At 36.6% G+C, this 19,420-nt stretch overlaps 2 protein-coding genes and 1 long non-coding RNA gene across 3 annotated transcripts; all 3 read left to right on the forward strand.

Annotated features, from left to right (window-relative positions):
* The first annotated feature begins 255 nt into the window (after positions 1–255).
* Positions 256–3,975, forward strand: hoxa11a (homeobox A11a). The gene is made up of 2 exons (XM_082186041.1): positions 256–1,995; positions 2,682–3,975. Exons 1-2 carry the CDS (start codon positions 1,377–1,379, stop codon positions 2,909–2,911), a joined length of 849 nt encoding a protein of 282 aa, XP_082042167.1. The 5' UTR covers positions 256–1,376; the 3' UTR covers positions 2,912–3,975.
* A 3,467-nt stretch (positions 3,976–7,442) lies between these two features.
* LOC309510342 lies at positions 7,443–8,749 on the forward strand. The gene is made up of 3 exons (XR_014210320.1): positions 7,443–7,825; positions 7,894–8,084; positions 8,633–8,749. It is a non-coding gene; the product is annotated as an uncharacterized lncRNA (long non-coding RNA).
* A 2,604-nt stretch (positions 8,750–11,353) lies between these two features.
* hoxa9a (homeobox A9a) lies at positions 11,354–14,446 on the forward strand. Its single transcript, XM_082185081.1, has 2 exons — positions 11,354–13,146; positions 13,449–14,446. Exons 1-2 carry the CDS (start codon positions 12,630–12,632, stop codon positions 13,685–13,687), a joined length of 756 nt encoding a protein of 251 aa, XP_082041207.1. The 5' UTR covers positions 11,354–12,629; the 3' UTR covers positions 13,688–14,446.
* The last annotated feature ends 4,974 nt before the right edge of the window (positions 14,447–19,420 follow it).

Here is a 19,420-nt window from a genome sequence, read left to right on the forward strand (position 1 = left end):
GTCGTGAAGAACCTATTACTGGTGGTAATAGAATCGTATAAACAGAATATTTTTAAAAGCCCGACAAGCACACCGTGCAAATATTATAAACGTTGCACTAAACGAGGCTCATGTTTCTCACCTCCCTCTGCGTTCCTCTGAGGCACGTATGGGGATTAAGGGTAATGCGTTGTGGAAAAGCTAGGCCTTTATACCGGCCTAATCCAGGTTTAAAATCTACGGTTAAACTTGTTTATTCTCGGGTCTTTCAAAAAAAAAAAAAAAAAAACTTTTCTAGAAGAGCAGCCAAAACAAAATGTCACACACATGATATTTAAAATAACAATAACAAGGTTCTGAAATGTGAGATAGTTGCCAGAATATAAGGCCTATATAAAATAAGGTCCCGGTATATACTGTGGAATTTTTTAATTGAAGTTTAAATTATGCAGCCTATCACTTATTTAGTAGACTTAGGCCTATGTCAAAACTTTAGGCCTATCGCGTTAACGCACAAAGAGGCCGCGGTGATACGCATCTGAAGGTTATTCGTCAATCCTTTATACATTAATTGGTATTGGAATGAGTATTGCAAAAACTGAACAGAGAAGTAGCCTAACAATCTAGGCCTAATTATTACTACAAATCATGTGTTCAGATTTATATGCATAATCATTAACTGTTAAATGTCATGCGGCTATCACTGCTCGCATTTGTTTTGTCAAATAACTTAATGAAAACAAAATAAGAAGTATGATTGAAAGACTGTAAGGTATAGTGGATATATTTCTAAATATTTTGTTTTAGGCCTATATGATTTCTGGATTACAGAAACCATACACTTTTCTCAACAGCCTTCATATAAAAAGACTTGTTTGCTTTTTATATTTATTAAAATTATAAACTTATAAGCTTATAAGAGTATACAGCAGGCTATTCTGGGAATACTTTATATAGCCTAATTGTTTTTTAGAATTTCATTTAGAAAACAGTAATACATCATAACGTCTATTTTCCAGTTTAAAATATATTCAAACATCCCTGTCAGTTGAACACAACCCTGATTATTTGTGTTCCGCCGCCTCAACAGAGATGTTTTTAATCTTCACAAACTAGTTTTCGCAAAGACATTACAAATAGGCTACATTCGTAATTCATGGATAGCTTTCTCGTCAATATACAAACAGTGAGCGAGGATCTATCAATTTCTTTTCCAGATCACGTGATCATGGCCTCAGTTGGACTGGACAGAGATGAATTTCCACGTCATCTTACGTCTCAACATTTCTGCCTCTCGATACCCCTACAACGCGGGTAAGAGGCACGCGCACATGAGAGCATGTTGTGGGCGTTGCGTATAGGTCTCGCTAGCCCAAGCTAGACGCTGCGCGGGTACAATGATGGATTTTGACGAGAGGGTTTCCGTTGGCTCCAACATGTATCTGCCCAGCTGCACGTATTACGTTCCGGGTGCTGATTTCTCCACGTTGCCCTCTTTTCTATCTCAAAGTCAGTCTTCTCGTCCCGTCACCTACTCTTACTCCTCTAACCTGCCTCAGGTACAACATGTCAGGGAGGTTACATTCCGTGACTATGCCATTGACGCGTCCGGTAAATGGCCTCACCGGGGTCCACTGGCTCAGTGTTATCCGTCGGAGGACATTGTACACAGGGAGTGTTTACCAGCGGCAACGACAGTTGGTGAAATGTTCCCCAAAAATAATGCATCTGCGTATTATCACTCATCGAACTCGACCTCCGCGCACAATTTCTACGGCAGTGTTGGAAGAAACGGGGTGCTTCCTCAAGCATTTGACCAGTTTTTCGACAACGCTTACGGCGGCTCGGACAGTGTAGCGAACAGCGACTTTGCAGCGAGGGATAAAACGCACTCCAGCAAACAGCCAACGCCAGCGCCCGCGCCGGAGCAGGACTCCGAAGGAAAGGAGCGACAGGAGACCAGTAGTCCAGAATCTTCTTCCGGAAACAATGAGGAAAAGACTAGCGGTGCGAGCAGTAAGTATGAGCTCAGCGAGACTGTCATGCGAGAAAGTTTGCAATCTTGCCGCTCCTGTTAAATTTTTATATGCTGTTTTATAAGCGTATAAGGTTTATAGAGGGCCTGAGATTTTCCCAACAAAACCTAGGCTACTTATAAACTGTGAGAATCACGTGCTTGGAATTGAAATTGGCCATGAAAAGACTTGAAACTTTTAACTTGAACTTTAAAATGCGTTTAAGTGGCCGCAGTGATTTCACAGGAATGCTTACAACATTTAGAGTAGCAAGCTTCTCGTGTGTCTCTGGTAATTCATGCATGTTTTTTCCCACTGGTTCAAAAAATAAGAATATGCTATTATATATATAATTTTACAACGCTTTAGATAAAAAAATATGTAGCTTGTAGGCTAAAATAAAACAGTTCGACTTGTTGTTTTCGTATTTAGTAATAACGCTGACAACCATTACTAATTTTATTAGCCTATTCATAATGATAATAGCCTATATGAGTAATATAATGTTATATAATAATATAGCCTATGTAATAATACATTATATATTCGTTTAGCCTATATTTATATATTTGACATTAATAACTTCAATAATCAATATTTTATAGCCTATAGGCTTTTCTTATCTTTTATAATCTAGACTAAGAGCAATGACGTTTTTTGTGTGTGTGTTTTTTTTCATTGTCTCAGGTGGACCCAGGGTACGCAAGAAGAGATGTCCCTACACTAAATTTCAAATTCGGGAGCTCGAGAGGGAATTCTTCTTCAGCGTGTACATCAACAAAGAGAAACGACTTCAGCTCTCACGGATGCTTAACCTCACCGATCGCCAAGTAAAAATATGGTTCCAGAACCGGCGCATGAAGGAAAAGAAACTAAATCGGGACCGGTTACAGTACTACACCAACCCACTGCTCTAGAACAAGGAAATATCAACAGATAATATACAACAGCTGCAATAATGAGATCACATACGAGACGTTATAGACTCTCAGCGGTTAACTTCAAGTTCGTGACAAGGCACCATTCACTTGTATACAATTACAGAGAGCATATAGTCCTATGACTGGATTTAAATTCACATAATTTATGTACGTTTTTAGGTTTTATGCTCGTAATAAATAAACGTATACAATTTTGTGGCGAACAGAAATTATTTAATTATAAGCTCGTGATACACACTAAAAAAGTAGGCCTAGGCTACTTCTCCCCTTGCATTTATGATGGACATGCAAATGGCTGAAATATATGGGTCTAAACAAGGAAAGACTTTTGACTGGCCATTCGTATGGCGTGTTAATTTCTGTGGAGGAATGTTGTACAAGTTGGCCCAATGACTTTTGTAAGACCAAATAGAAGAAAAAGTGCTAGAAGCAGACTGCACCCAATTTTCGAATTATTTATTTGATTTGCTAGCACTATCGTTGTTAGTGAACACCTTAATCAATAACACTTTCTTCTATGCCGTCTCGGAATTGTAAATTTAAACTCATTACAAGCAACTATGTACTCATTATATTCAAAGTTTTCACTTGGTGCAAACTCTGAACAAAGAGACAATAAGCTCGTTGACCACGGAAAATGCAAACTCGCTCAATCTCATCCCAGTCATAAACAACATTTCCGGACTCGAATAAGGTCATCTTTAAGAAGTGGACTCTTTACATGACTGTTCTCACAAGAAACCTATTTGCCCATGTTCTTCTACACCGTGATGTACATTGTCACGGGGTTAAAATAAGGTTTGGCCGATTGTAATCCAGAACATCATCACCAGAACATAATGTTTAACATATATTTCCTAAATTAAATAACCAAAGAGTTACAAAGTATATTTGTAGTACACCGTTTTCTTATAATTGTATATAGGCAAAATATTGCATGAGCATAAACATGCGCATTATGTGCATTCTTGAAGAACAATGTTTATTGTTGTTGTTTATTGTTGTTGTTGTTGTTGTTTTCTCCTTTTTTCTCAAGAACTCTCTCGGACCATGGGATAAAGCAATTGTTACCTTACAAATTTTCAATTGCACTGTGGTTACAGTATTTGCAGTTATCATCTGAATGTTTATGGCCGTACTCGTAGCGTTCATATATGGCATCCTACGAGCAATAAACTAAGTCAGAGGGAGGGAGAAAGAAAGTAGAAAGTATAAGAGGGGGAGAGAAAGACTGAGCTTTATGGTTGCTTGCTGCAAAGCGACTTGGCCTGGCTGGTGCATCCTTTGAGGCGCTGAGGTATATCCGCCTAATTACGGGGACATCCTCCTTGTTGCTTCAGCAACACGACCATAAAAGCTGTCTGTGTCTGGAGCATTTGGGCAATTGCAGCGTGGTGCCATAAACTGTCTGAGAACCAAGGTTATTAGCCACGATTCCAAGGGGACAGGGGTACAGAGGCAAAGAGATATTGAGGGGCGGCATTACGAAGTGCTCGTGTGCTTTCTATTTGTTGTATTAATTTAACACTTTTCTTTTTAATTTTTTAGGCGCGTTGTGCTGTTTCATCTGCTTTATTTCCTTTTTTGGAAAATTAGTTTTTCTGTCTATATTTACTTGCAATAATAACTGTCCCATCATGAGCATGTTCAAACGGCCTCCATTGGGAGGCACTCGTGAGATCAATGTCATGGCCGTGGAACATCGACTGCAGACCCAAATCTTTTGAGATCTTTGCAGGTGTTCCAACCGATCTCCCTTAAATTCAGCAAGTCACTAAAACATTCCACAACTTTAACTGTCTGGATCCAGAACACTAAACGTCTACCGTTCTTATTATATTAAATATGATAGTGTAAAATATGAGGGCATTAACTCTAATAACACAACTTTTACCACTAAATCAAAAAGTTTATGGCAAATTAACTATGCTCCGTCGTTTAAGAAATCCATTAAGGATCCGAAAGATATGCGTTTTCGCTTATATATTTTAGGCAAAATTATTAGATTAATGTTTTACAAAAATGGTTACGGTGATTTATTGCCAGCTGTAATCAAGGATTTATTGTGGCCTCAGAAATGAAGTAGCTTACATTTTCATTCGAGCTTTCAGCGATCATTGAACATTAACTGGAGAATATAGCTAACAGTGAGTATGCTGTCTGCACATTTCTTTTTTTCTCTCTTCGGTTGACAAATTGCATTATAAATGGTGTTTGTGATTGTGATACATTATCGCGACTTCCCGCAAGAGGGATTCAGTAACAACATGAAAAGGAGAGAGCAGGCGAATGGGTAGTGTTACAGTGCGTGTGGACTATTTGTCTCTGGTGCAAAATAAATGCTTCCGCTGATAGCAATAAAATGAGAGATTTTTGTTCTTGGGTTTCTCTGACAGCGAACTCGATCTTGGGAATAAAGAAACGTGCAAAAGTCCTGAGTTTATCTGACATTTGAACTTTGGTACCTTGGCCTATAACTAAAAGACATATCAAAGATAAGATTTAGATGACAAATATTAAAGAAGGAATTGGTCAGCTGTTGTTATTTTGATGAGGACTGAAATAGTAATGCCTAAAATTGTGTGTAGTCCCCAAACTAAGCCTCACTTTGTTATTAGACCTAGTATTTATTTTCCATAGACTGCACGAATCTAACCACTAAATGACACCTAAGACAAATTTCCAGACATTATTGTCTTAGGATAGTGTATTATATATGGTCTGTACTTAAGGCAAACAACAAACAACCATAATAATAATAATAATAATAAAATGTTATATAGCCCTATCCCCAAAATAAAGGTTTACAGAGCATAATAGAAAATAAGTGGAGAAGGAAGAATGAACACGATAGCAAAGCAAAAGAATATTAGTTATTTTAATAACCATAGTTCCTTAAAATTACACTGTTACGTTTAGGCTATAATAAAGGTTAAGGGTTAGATCGCCCTTATTTAAAAAATAACTTAAAATATCGAAAGAGAGATAAATGGTCCTATGGTGGGATTTATGATTGTCTTTAAACTATAAATCCCCTTTTCACGTTTTTTGTTAAACTTGAATTTTAACAAGCCAGTGTCAGCGTGCACTCTAAAAAATGCTGGGTTGTTTTAACCCAATTTTGGGTCAAATATGGACAATCCCAAACGTTGGGTTAAAAATGTCATTTAAAAATGTAACCCAACGGCTGGCTTTGTCCATAACAGCATTTTTTTTTTTTGTTCAGTGTCATATCGGACTGCGTGTGTTTTGCAACCCAAGAAACATTGTGTTGTCAGTGTTTTGTTTGTTTTATTTTATTTTAGCATGTGGATGTTTTAAGGAAAATGAATAATAGGTCTGCTCTATTCTGGTCAAGTTTGATGACGGTAGGCTACTTTGTACCTATGTGCACCAGAAAGTCTGTCACACACATAATTCTACAAATACGTATTAATTAAAGAATCGACATTCATATTTAATTGTTATTAACACGCACGCTGATGGTAAACTGACTCTCACGATTTCTAGTTGGCTAGGCCGATATGTTTTAAAATAATCTCTAAAATTAGCGTGCATCTTAAAATAGTTGTTTGGTCGGCTTACTCTAAAAAATGCTGGGTTGTTTTAACCCAATTTTGGGTCAAATATGGACAAACCCAAACTTTAGGTTAAAAATGTCATTTAAAAATGTAACCCAACGGCTGGCTTTGTCCATATTTGACCCAAAGTTGGGTTGAAACAGCATTTTTTTTTTTTTTTTTTTTTTAATGTCATATCGGTCTACGTGTGTTTTGCAACCCAAGAAACATTGTGCTGTCAGTGTTTTGTTTGTTTTATTTTATTTTAGCATACAGATGTTTTAAGGAAAATGAATAATATGTCTATTCTGGCCAAGTTTGATGACGGTAATTTGTACTATCTGTGCACCAGAAAGTCTGTCCCAGACATAATTCTACAAATACGTATTAATAAAAGAATCGACATTAATATTTAATTGTTATTAACACGCACGCTGATGGTAAACTGACTCTCCCGATTTCGAGTTGGCTATAGGCCGATATGTTTTAAAATAATCTCTCAAATTAGCGTGCATTTTAAAATAGTTGTTTGGTCGTATTTACAATCTAAAAAATGCTGGGTTGTTTTAATCCTTGTTTGGGTCAAATGTGGAGAAACCCAACCGTTCGTTTACATTTTTTACATTGTAATTTTAAACCCAATAGGGTTTGTCCATATTTGACCCAAACATCTGTTGAAACAACCTATAATTTTCAAAGTGTGAGCGTTGTGTATTTCCTTAAACACTGAGGGTGAAAAAAGGTTTGTGGCAACCCGCAATTCCACACATAGCTACACACCTTTTAGCTCTACTTCGAGAATCTAGCCGTCCCACATGGTCTTCTCTGCAGTCCAAAAGTTGCTGCTACACTACAGACAGGTGACGAAGGCATGGAAGGGGTGTGGCTTTGTGTTTCTAGGCTTCCACTGGTTGAAATGTGCGCACTGAATTGAACGAGGGCACCTTTTTACATCCAGTTTGTCAAACGAAGTAGGCTATAGCCTAAATGACGTCCTTTCTCATCTCCAAACACTTTCCGGTAATGGCGTGTCCAGATAGCGGGGAGTGAGCGTCATTTGGATTCCTTAATCAATAAGCGGACTGAACCTGGCAGGTTGACCAGCATCAGCAGCTGGAGTTTAGCATCTGACTTGGAAGATTATTTTATAAACCAACAAAACTAAACAAATGGGGGCTGTCCAAACCATGACCACTATGGCGATGTGGTCTGGAGAAGCTCGTGTCGCATCGTGAATAGATTTTTACCTCTGTCCTCAGGACATCAAAGAAAACGGGCATGTTGTTCGACTAGCGGAAGTGCACTAAAGAAGCAGCCAGCCACAGACACAGTGAGTGAGGATTATGGTTCACGGGATGCGTCGGACTTATCCAATAACTTTGTCATGGTATCTTGCAGGAATCAGATAGACCATATCATACCAGACGTCGAATCCTGTCTCTACCATGGCTGCTTATATGGCTAGTATTATCAAGGGACAAGATGGAGATGAGGAAAAAGCACAGGAAACAAAGCACGTTTGGGAAATATGTCAAGCCTACAGAACTTGACACTTGATATAGCCTACTGATCGGTGTATTGTGACAAAGGTAAGGTAATCGGTTTGTAATTGGTCTGCTCTCAATACCTTTAACTTTACACTTAAAGCCATTAATGTAAGAATCTGGTGCAGAAAATAAATGAATTTATTTAATTAAAAGTAGGCTAGGCCTAATATATTTCCAGATATTTAGTTTAAGGTAAATATCATAAACAACAAACATATAGGTAAATGCTATATCTGCATGGCTCAAGAAAAAAGGTTTAGATACCTACTAAAGCCTACTAAACTGTGTTGGAAAAAAAAGGTTTTAAATCATGTCGTATACTATAGGCTAATGAATTACTAAACTAAACTAAAATATATGTAAAAAGAATGTCACTTTTGGTTAGAACTATTCTATTAAAAATGTATACAGAAATAAAGATCAACTGTATTCATGCCATCAATCCAGGCCAATACTGAAGATTATTGATATTAGTTCGTAAAAATCGTTATCTAAAATATTGTTACTTTGTGTTTAATTTTGAAAACAACACTCACATTTATTATGTTGACCATGAAACAATCACTTTAGCCTATAATTCTATCATACAGGAAACATGGAGTGTTCAACAAACTGGCTAACGGAAGACTTCCCGGAAGAAGAGCTGTCCTTGCACTAAACAACAAACCTTACTGCTGGAGAAGAGGTTACTCTACACTCTATATAGGGTATGTAGTTTGACTCAAGGGCGCCGCCTAGAAATTGGCTGCAGTGTGCACCTGACCGATTGGCAAGTCAAAATAGTTCCCTATAGAACCGCCATGTATAAAGTGGAGAAATTACCCGCGAACTCTAGCACGGTTGAGTTTTCATCATGACCAGAAGCTTAGCGACATATTTTTAGGTTACTTGTTTTCTGCATCTTCTTTTTCTTCGAGATTTTTGTTGGATGATAATCATGTGGTTAAAGCCTATACTAACGTACGGAATGTAAACGATTTATCTTTGTTCTTGCAATATGCCTAGAACAGCACCCAGTATTGTGAAAAAGAAAAAAATATAGGGCCTAATTGAAGATTATAGATTATATTGAAATGGATGTATTAGTGTGTCTATTTTGAATTTAATTGTAAGGGTAGGCTATGCATTTTTAAAGAATCATATAGGCCTACGTTAAAATATTTTGAAACCGTGCCCGTACAGGCGCTTTATTTTTTTATAGTCTACAAATTACTATAGGCCTGTCACTGGCTACTAGCATAGGCTACTTGGCTATCTATCTATTTTGAAAATACCAAGGTCGTTGAACGACGAATTATAAAATGAATTAAGAACGACATAAACCCTCGACGAAAAAAAAAAAAGTGCATAGTGGATAGTGGGCTAATGATTGTGCTTGAATGGGCTACAATGTTGCTTTTGCAGTGTGTGTGTATAGGCCTATTTTGCCTTTGTGTTTACTTGACATTTGTTGAGTTTCGCTTAGAGAACATATAGGATTTTCACCATTTAATACGTTCTGGATTTTTTAAGTCATAAATTTCGTTTCCGTTCTCTCCTGCGGAAATGTATTTAAACCAAGGCTACTTCAGCGACCGGCCACAACATAGACACAGTCTATACGAGTTTAGTCCGCTTTTGTGGCGTTTTATTGCTGGCTACTTTATGAGGCTCGTCACTTTTCTGAGTGACTATACCCTCAGTAGGGACGGGATAGAGGTAGGAATAAAGACGTTCGGATTTCAAGCGTTGGAAAACAGTCATTTTTTGGTAATTTTTTTCAAGTTAACACAGGTAAGGTGCTATTCTGACATTACTAGTTTTGGCTGGTACGGAAAATGCATGTTGTTTGATAGTTGTTTGTAAAGATTAAATTAAAGACAATGCCGGATATTTATTTACATAGCATAATATTAGTTGTTGTTTTTTCCGAGGATTTGAACCAGACTGTCGAGTGGTTTAGGTAGTTTCATGTTGTTGGGATTGTATAATTAAACCCTACAACACGAAACTGTCTTAATTGCCCCAGTTTCATTCGTCAGTAACCTACGATCTTTTTTAGCGGATATCGAAACAGACCCAAAGCAGATCAGTATACATTTTACAGTTTTGCTTTTTCAATTGTACGAAATGCAATCTCCTTTTGAACATAATCGGCATTATTATTATTTTTTTATCGCTCTGCTAGTGAAACGGGCTGATGGCAGAGACTGATTTTTCAAACTCAATGTAGACAGCCTTGACAAGGCCTCGGTTACGTCCAATACACCGTAATCGGCCACGTCTGCTGTAAGCAACAGCGACCTCGGTGGCGTTCCACTGAGCTAAAGAAATTGCCTTTCTGGCTTCCGCTTTGCGCCGTATAAGTGGCTGAACACAAAAGACAAGATTGGCTTTATGGTGGCACTCCAGTACAGCTAAAGGACCTAAAAAGCATGAATAGCGCCTATGGTAAAACTCGGTTGTGTTAACAAACACCCTATCCAGTTTACGGCTTCAAAGGGCCATGCTGTTTCCGTCTCTTTTTCTCTCTCTTCTTTTTTTGAAAAGTAGTGGTGTTTCCTGCTGTAAAATGCTTCTGAATATCTGTAATCACTGGCGGACCAATAAGCAATGTGAAAAATTATTTAACTATATATATATATATATATATATATATATATATATATATATATATATATATATATATATATAATATATATATACACACACACACATATATAATTTGTTTTTGATATAGCCTTTGTCTGCATTGTCATCAGGCCTACTGTACGAGGCTCATAATACTGAGCCGATACACATTAGACTTTCTTTATTTGTATTTATGGCTGTTGAAAATATACCTGATTAAAAAGTAAAAGAAAAAAAGGTTGAAAAAACGGTAATTAGGCTACTCATTTTTACTTGAGTTTTTTTGTATTACGCATTTTGTGTTATATTGTGTGCTTTTGCCGTTAAATACTAAATGTGTGATTCAGTTTTTTTCTTCTTCTTCTTCTTCTTCTTCTTCTTCTAGGCTACCATGATTTATATCTAAAGCATACAATGTATTCAATATAATCTATTTATGGACAATGTTTGCCGAATAAAACGTACAACAACAAAATGTATTATAATAATATTTAAATATAATATAATATTACCTAAAAGCCTATTATATTTTCAATAATAATAATAATAATATTGCATCGTTATAATACTATTACAATTTACAATAAGGTTTTATTGGTTAACATGAACTAACAATGAACAATAATTGGACAGGATTTATTAATGATGTTAATCTCAACATTTACTACTACATTTTTAAGATCGAAAGTTTTATCTCTTAACTTTAGGTAATGCACTGTGAACTAATATGAACATGAACTTTTTATTAATTAACATTAATACAGGTTAATAAGTGCTGTAATAATATTTCGTTAGTTCATATTGTTAATGTATTAGCTAGCTAATGTTAACAAATTAAACCTCATTGTAAAGTGTTACCTTTACTATTTTACTGAACAACGAAATTTAGAGGGATTAGTTACACTATTGTTAAAATAAAATGGTTACAGTTGTTAGTAACATTGTTACATTGTTTGATGTATTGTTATGGACACGACGACCTGAATTAACGGGAAGCTACCATGGTCAGCTAATTCATTTATATTTTCACTTGGTGTTCAGCAATAAGCTGTTGCGGGTAAATTATATCTAAAGAAATGTGTGTCCTTAATGCATTAAAATATACTCTTCACATAGTACATTATTCCAACATATTCAGTATGAATGAGGATATACTGTAATGGTGGACTAAAAGAGATAACTTCTTATTGATTATCCAGAATCTTCTGTATTTGCAAATTTATTGAATATCAACAAACTAAAACAAACTAAAACAATAAAAAATACACAATGCACCTTGTAGCCAAACAGAAGCCTTACATGTATCAAGCAAGGTATAAAATCCATAAAGAATATGACGAATGTGGAAAAATACAATTTGACAGTTAATGGCTATACATTATACGCATTATATTAACTATTATATTAACGATCAACTCAATCGAATAGACAATAAAGTCAAAATGGTTATAACATTCAAACTGACTTGGTACAGAAAATGTAAGGAACACTTATGAAAAATGAAAGAGCTTTTATTAATATTAATACTAATCCTATTAATAAAAATAACAGCATAGTGTCAGTTTGATTACATACATTTCTGCCAATGTCTCTTACCCATGGCTTTTGTCTGAAGACAGAAAAGAAAACCTTTTGTATAGCTTTTTTTGTATATTCTTTGTTAAGCTTATTCGATTGTGGTTTATACAGGTATAGAAGAGTTTAATTGGAACCAATGCAACACATTTCACTTTTTTTTTTCTATTTTTTTTTTGTTGTTGAGAAATTCCATTGATTTTTTTTTTTTTGTGCTGTCCCAATGGTCACGTGTGTACCTCACCCAATCAAATGGCGGTTTGCTCTCAACTTATTACTTGACTGGGGCTTTGCGAGGGGGAAGTTGCCTCTCCATTTTAACAGATTGTTATTTTGTGAGCGTTACTGTATGTGTGTGTGAATGTTTTTATGTGTGTGTATGCATGAGAGTGCGTGCCTGCCATGTCGACATCTGGAGCTTTGACAGGATACTATATTGACTCTCTTGTAATGCCGGACAACGAGGAGACTCGCTTTTCCTCAGGTTCAGGGCTCATTCAGCACAGGCCCTCCGTTTTACCCACAGATCATACAGAGATCGGTCCCTGCACATTCCCGGCAAAGCAAGCCGTTTATGGTGGCTCAGGTTGGGGCCACATCCCAACGCATTTCTCCAGTGGTGTACCGTCAGTGTATCAGCCGCATACACAGCCTCCAGTAGCTGGGGATTACGTGCAGTCTTGGCTTCTGGACTCTGCATGTGGGCTGCCTTTCACTGAGCTACCGACGGTACATCATCACTATCATACCAAACCCGATACAAATAGAACGAGTGCGGACGGCACCGAGGCCAGTTCACATGCTGTACTCCCTCCCGGAGGCTTCATTAACGGGGGATGTTCTACCGACACAGAGAAAGTATCTGGCCGGACTGCTGAGAAGGGAAGCGATATCGAGGAGAAACCGGGCGCTCATCCAGGTAAGGCTGACCAGATGGTGCGATAGTACAATGAAATTAAACTTATAGTATGCACCTTTCTTATGTATTTAACACGATTCTCGTAGTTAACTGCTGTAGCTTAATATTTTTGACGGCGAAATATTTTACATTGTTTTAGACGTGACTGTTACGAGGCTCTGAGACATAGGCTATGTTTGGGTTATTGTGATTTAGGCTATGCCATCGTCTGGATTTTAGATAGGGTATTGTGTAAAAACTATTCACTATTCGCTTATGATTTCGAAACCCTCCTTCCCATATGCCTCTATACCTTTCCCCAGACAACCCTGTGTCCAACTGGCTTCACGCGAGCTCAACGCGTAAAAAACGCTGCCCCTATACTAAGCACCAGATCCTCGAGCTGGAGAAAGAATTTTTATTTAACACTTACCTCACGCGCGACCGGCGGTACGAGGTCGCCCGTCTACTGAACCTCACGGAGAGACAGGTCAAAATTTGGTTCCAAAACCGCAGGATGAAGATGAAAAAATTTAAAAGAGATGGAACGAAGGACGAATGAAGCACTTCGTGTATGTGAGGATGTGAGATGATACATCCTTTTAATGAAATGATTGTCGTGGAATTTTACATTAGGTGTCATTCTTTTCAAACAAACCATATTTGACTTAAAGCATGCTGGGATCGTGTTGTTTTATTGAGTTATAGGCTATTTGTCATATGTGGATCACTTTTAATGAATACGGCACAAATCCATTTTTCAGACGTTCGCTCATGGAGCCTTAAACAATCTGTATTTAATTTAGACCTAATTTATTAGAAAGTAATAGCCTAAATATGTCGGAGCTATATGTGCTATTTCTTCGGTTGTAGGTGTGTATTTCAGACCTTCAATTAACATTTTCTTTTGTTCTGTAACTTTTCCTATAATTTGTCTAGAAATATTTGGCCCAGTTTTATGTAAAGATAATACACTTGAGATCGTGTGACCTTAGATTATTTTTTTAATATGACATTACCACTAGTCACTTCACTACCTATTTGTTTTGAATCGACCAACATTTTCACGCCATATCACACGATGTGATAATGGGTGAAGTCTGCGAACTTCAGGGAACAAGTAAAATTAGATACTGAGCTGTAGATATAAAAGCACTGTAGGCAACTTTACAAATACCTCATGGTCTGTTGACCGTCATATTTCTATTTTTATTTTATTTTTGTTTACTGTTTACCTATTTTCTCAGATGTAATTTGTGATTTTATTTATTGAATAATAAAAGCAATTCATATCTCCAAACAAGTCTCCCTTATATTTTGTATTCCTCGTGACATTTTTTAAATAACAATTAAGTTGTAATGTAACGATGTAATAAATTGCTTGTAGGCTACATGTATAAAGTTTTGATTGTGTAATTTTTGGTAGATTTTCTTGTGCTTTTCCTTTTCAGACTTTTTCGTAAAGTTGTATTTTGCATCAAGGGAAGGGAAATATACGCCTATGCCTATTAGATTTTTTTTTTTTTGTATAATTATTACAATTATTTTATTTTTATTGATTGCTGTTGGTTTATTGTTTTACTTTAATGGATGCTGTGTAAACAGTCCTAATTAAAAGGATTCATTGAGAAAGATGATTATTATTATTTTTTGAAGCCTAGTAGGAGCAGCTGTTTTTGGAGAGAGAGAAAAAAACGCAAAACGATATGTAAATTATAATAATAAGAAGAAGAAGTAGAAGTAAAAGAGTGTTCAAACCTTAAAGTCTTATACAGACGCTAATTTTGGCCTGTAATTTACTCAAACCCATTTCACAGACCTGCCGTCAGCCCTTGAGGAATGTTCTCTGAGGCTAGGGTATGCCGGGCGAGTTTGGAGTCGGGGAGAGCAGTCTTGTAGACCGGCCTGGCAAGATGAGGTTGTTAGCTGCATGCAGCCATAAAAGACAATTACTGCTATAACCGTTTATGGTGTGCAAAGCGCTGCGAGGCGAGAGAACGCAACACAACAGAGATATTATGAGACTCGACAGCTGGGCTAAGTGAACAACGCACCATGTGCGCATGAATCTGTGGAATTAAAAGAACAGACCTGTCGTTTGGACCTCCATGATGAGGTGATTGATGATACGGAGTTCGGGGTGTTTTTAGATTCTATCTGTTTAAACAAACCTTAAAGTATATGAATATGTAAGGCCTACTGTAGGCTATAGCCTGGAGGAAGCCCATAAGTGGCACAGATATAGGCTAGCGGATGGACTTTGACTTCAAAGGCCTCCTCATGGAGACAAGGCAATGAATCGCAGACGCGGCAACAGACATTGGCATTCCGTTTTCAATGGCTTTATGGCCGTCCAGACACAATTAGACCGTTTCCAGAGGCCCGACACCCATTTGGAGAGGTGCTGTTATTTTCTTCAGTTACCCTCTGCTTTCAGGGAGACTCGACTTCGTGCACAAAAAGCCAGCGGAAATAATCTAGTTTTATTGGTCTCTAATTGCAGTTTTCTCTATACGGCACCCTTTGTGTAGACCTATACGTGGTAAAATGGAGGCGTCAGTGCAAATTCTCCAGAAAGAAGTTTCAAAAACAGTGCTCACTAATAAAATGAAAATGATGAATATTTTTCATATTCTTGCTTTCACTTGCGGGAATTATTTTGGCCATAACACAATGTCTAATCGTGGATGCCCAAGCAAAAAATGTAACTATATCGTAGTTATGGAGGCCTACAGTTGCTTGCATTGTTACACAGTTTGGCCACTTGATGTCAGTAAAACCTCATAATTGAGAAATGTTTTGAGTGGCCCTAGCCTATTTCCAATAGCTTCCATGTTCTTGTTTTTTATGGCTTCATTTGTTTCATTTTTGTTTGATGAAATAAAATAAAGAAATAAATAAAAATAAGAAAAAATTGTTGATGCTCTCTCTTCTATTTCTATTGTAAATGTAAAGCAATAATTACAACTTACATTGTAACAGTGAAGTAAAATCATTTGAGCACCGTCTGGATTATGAGTCAAGCCTGGTTTATATTCTCGATTTTTAATTAGTCAGAAAGCCTATTGAAGTACCGAAAGAGATTTATTTATTTTTGCATTTAAGGCCTATGTTAATGTTAATTTCATATTAACTATCCACTGTTCCATATTCTATCCATATATCTTGGTAATAGAAAATGTCTATTTATTGACATTCCGCTTAAAAAAAAAATATATATCTCGCAAAAATATCGGGTAAATTTCATACAGAACACATGTTGGATTAAACTACTCCAGTTACGGTTTTGTAGAAAATCTATGAATGCATATCGGCACAAGCCTTCTTCAGAGTGTGTCAGTGTGAGTGTTTTCAAATAGGTTATTGTTTTTTTAAATGTGACCAGCTGTAAAGGCTTTTAAATATTTTGCAGTCTACTGAAGTGCTAAGATGTTTGACTAAAGAGCACCTTCTGGGATTTTTATACGAGGTCCTTCCAGTAGCCTATAGAGTAAGATGTTTCCCTCTGAGACTAACATCGATCTAACATTGAGTTATTCTACAAGTCATCTACAATTTAGACTAACATTTAGTCTACTATGCACACCCAAAATTACACTTAATTGAAATCTTTATTTTGTAATAAGTTTTCTTTGTCTTTCAAAATGCATTAAAGTCCACACAATAATCATAACATTGACATTTTCGGAGGTGAAATGAGCACATAAAAGCAGTGGCATCTGAGGATCATTCTTAAGAAATTGTATGATAATTTTCACGATTGCAAAGTGACGTCGAATAAAAATATACAGCATTACCAAAACAATCTCACTGCAATTCGTAATATGCCTATTTGGCGTTATCTTGTGTGCTCCACTGTGAAAATAAATAAATAAAATAAAATAAAAGAACACGCTCGACCCGGCGTTTTTAGAGTGCAGATAGGCTATCTAGTTTACATTTAAACATCGCACTTTAAACTTGTGCACTTTTGAAAATGCTCTGCTTAACCTGTACTTTTAAATAAAAGCTTAGTAGGTCTATGTTATTGTTAGGAACACCCAGTGGTGTAGTCTAGTTTTTTGTAGTGAGTATACTCTAATATATGTAAAATATGTATACTCTAATCCATATCGAGATTTGATTCATTGTACAGCAGCTACTTTTGATTTATTCATTCAAAAATAGCCTAATTCCGTGACGTTCTGCTTTATATAGCAAGTTCCATTTGTGACTGGATTCCGCGATTCGATCCGTCGCTTCGCAAACACAGACGGGGTGAATTTATGAATGAAAGTGTGAAAGTTCTGACACAAAACGAAGTTGATACGTGTCCTCACGCTTTTTTTAAGTGGGTATACGCAAATCCTTGGCCTTTTCTAGTGGGTATACGGCGTATACCTGCGTATCACGTAGACTACACCACTGGGAACACCCTGTGTTTTATATCCTTCCATTATCATTTGTATGTGACGTGTATTCAGGGCTCGTCTTTAAAATAAAATAGCATTTTATGCAAACATCCTGTATACTTCATTTTTCCTCCTTTTCACAACAATGAAATGTAGCCTATAAAACGAAATACATACCGAATACTACAATGGAATTTTAATAGTTAAACAAACGTTTCCTTTTAATGTTTTGAACCGGTTAAATAAATGTAGGCTACTTCTAATAAAAATAAAAATAAAAATAGAAAAAAGAAATAAAGACTATTAAAATGTAAGATGTGTTCTGCCAAATCAATGGATTTTTTCTAAGACTTTCTAAATAAGTCAAAAACGATCTAAAGTCTTATTCTTCTAAGTCTCGTTAGTATTTCTATATTTTTAAATACTAATTTTCATAAGATTTCTGATCATTTTCAGCAGACCATTGACTGATTTGGATGTTAACTACTCTTGCAAGCTGACGAAAAGGCAAAAGCAATGCTTATTGGCTGTTTAAGTGCTTGCGGAGTAATCATGTGACTTCATGGACCCAATGCCAGTGAAGTGGTATTTAATATGAACTCTGGCTGTAATGGGATTGTATATCACCCTGGCTCGTAAAAACGACACCAAGGATTCCTGCTCAACAATTCTGCACGATGAAAAAAATATGAATTTGAATTAAATTGGAATATTTGTCACAGGCATGGGCAGGGCGCACTCCCTCACTCTTCTTCTTCAGCACTGGCCAGAAATGTTGCTTTGTGTAAAACAAATGGTCGTCTATACAGCAGGAGGAAATGACTTTCTAAAATGTTACTTACACATGACATAGCCAAGCTGTGGCTCATCGTGGATTTAGAAAGGAACTTGGATATATCCCGCCCCAAATTCATATGGCACGGACAGAACCAGTCGGATGTGTATCTTCAAATGAGAACGCAAGGTATGACTTTCAGTTTGTTTGAGCCAGCTTGTAGTCTATCTTGTGTAGGTTTACTTATATTATTGTGTCAGTGGCTACAGAGTCGTGTCCTGTAACTGCATACCCAAAGCCGCCGATGCAGCTGTTCATGCATGTGTGAAGTCGTAAACGTTTTAATGTCTTGGCTCTGTGGTAATAAATTAATTACTCAGTGTGTCTTAATTTAGTGGATCTCCTATGCGTATCTGGTTGCATAATTGATTTCTCTCTTTGTGTCTGCTTGCAAGATTTATAGCATACTCTGTTAAAGAAACTATTCTATATCCGATGTTTTTGTGCCTTATAGGCTAACAGATGGCTACATTACATTATAATCGAGTAACTGACCAGAATACTATTTACAGCTCACAGGCATATAAACTTTTATACTGTTGGCCTAATATAGCCTAATTAATCTATTAACACAAAACCAAGAATCAATGTCTCTCTTTAGAGTAATCGTGCAGTTTAAAATGATTAAATCTAGAAATGTTTAGATCATTTTACGAATTTACGTAAAATTTCTACCATTTTGTATTGACAAGGCGACAGGCCAACATGACCCAACGCCATAGACTCAAGGGACACCAAATGTGAAATCTCCTGGGCATATTTGCGCATATGATATTTAGATGCTATTGTCTTAACACGTTCAGTTAGTCAATCATAGCCTAAGTCAAATGGCCACAATTTAAGATTTAACGCGTTAACTCGTCTTCTTTATTGCTCTGTTAACATCAATATGAATTTTCTAAAATCTGGGAGCATAAAGGAAACTTAACAACTACACTGGTAATGTAGACACTAAGAACATGATCGTTTTTTCCATTAAATAATACAAAATCTTCTTCTCACCTTTTCTCTTGTAACCCTGCTCTACCTATACCCTAATTGAATTGGACATTCCTATGTGTTAAAGTAA

The sequence above is a fragment of the Leuciscus leuciscus genome (assembly GCF_965113295.1).
Source record: "Leuciscus leuciscus genome assembly, chromosome: 12".
Classification (NCBI taxonomy): Eukaryota; Metazoa; Chordata; class Actinopteri; order Cypriniformes; family Leuciscidae; genus Leuciscus; species Leuciscus leuciscus.

Coding starts and splice junctions, on each gene's coding strand:
- hoxa11a (XM_082186041.1), top strand. CDS start 1,377: ATGATGGATTTTGACGAGAGGGTTTCCGTTGGCTCCAACATGTATCTG. Junction 1,996..2,681: donor AAAGACTAGCGGTGCGAGCA/GTAAGTATGAGC, acceptor TCATTGTCTCAG/GTGGACCCAGGGTACGCAAG.
- hoxa9a (XM_082185081.1), top strand. CDS start 12,630: ATGTCGACATCTGGAGCTTTGACAGGATACTATATTGACTCTCTTGTA. Junction 13,147..13,448: donor GAAACCGGGCGCTCATCCAG/GTAAGGCTGACC, acceptor ACCTTTCCCCAG/ACAACCCTGTGTCCAACTGG.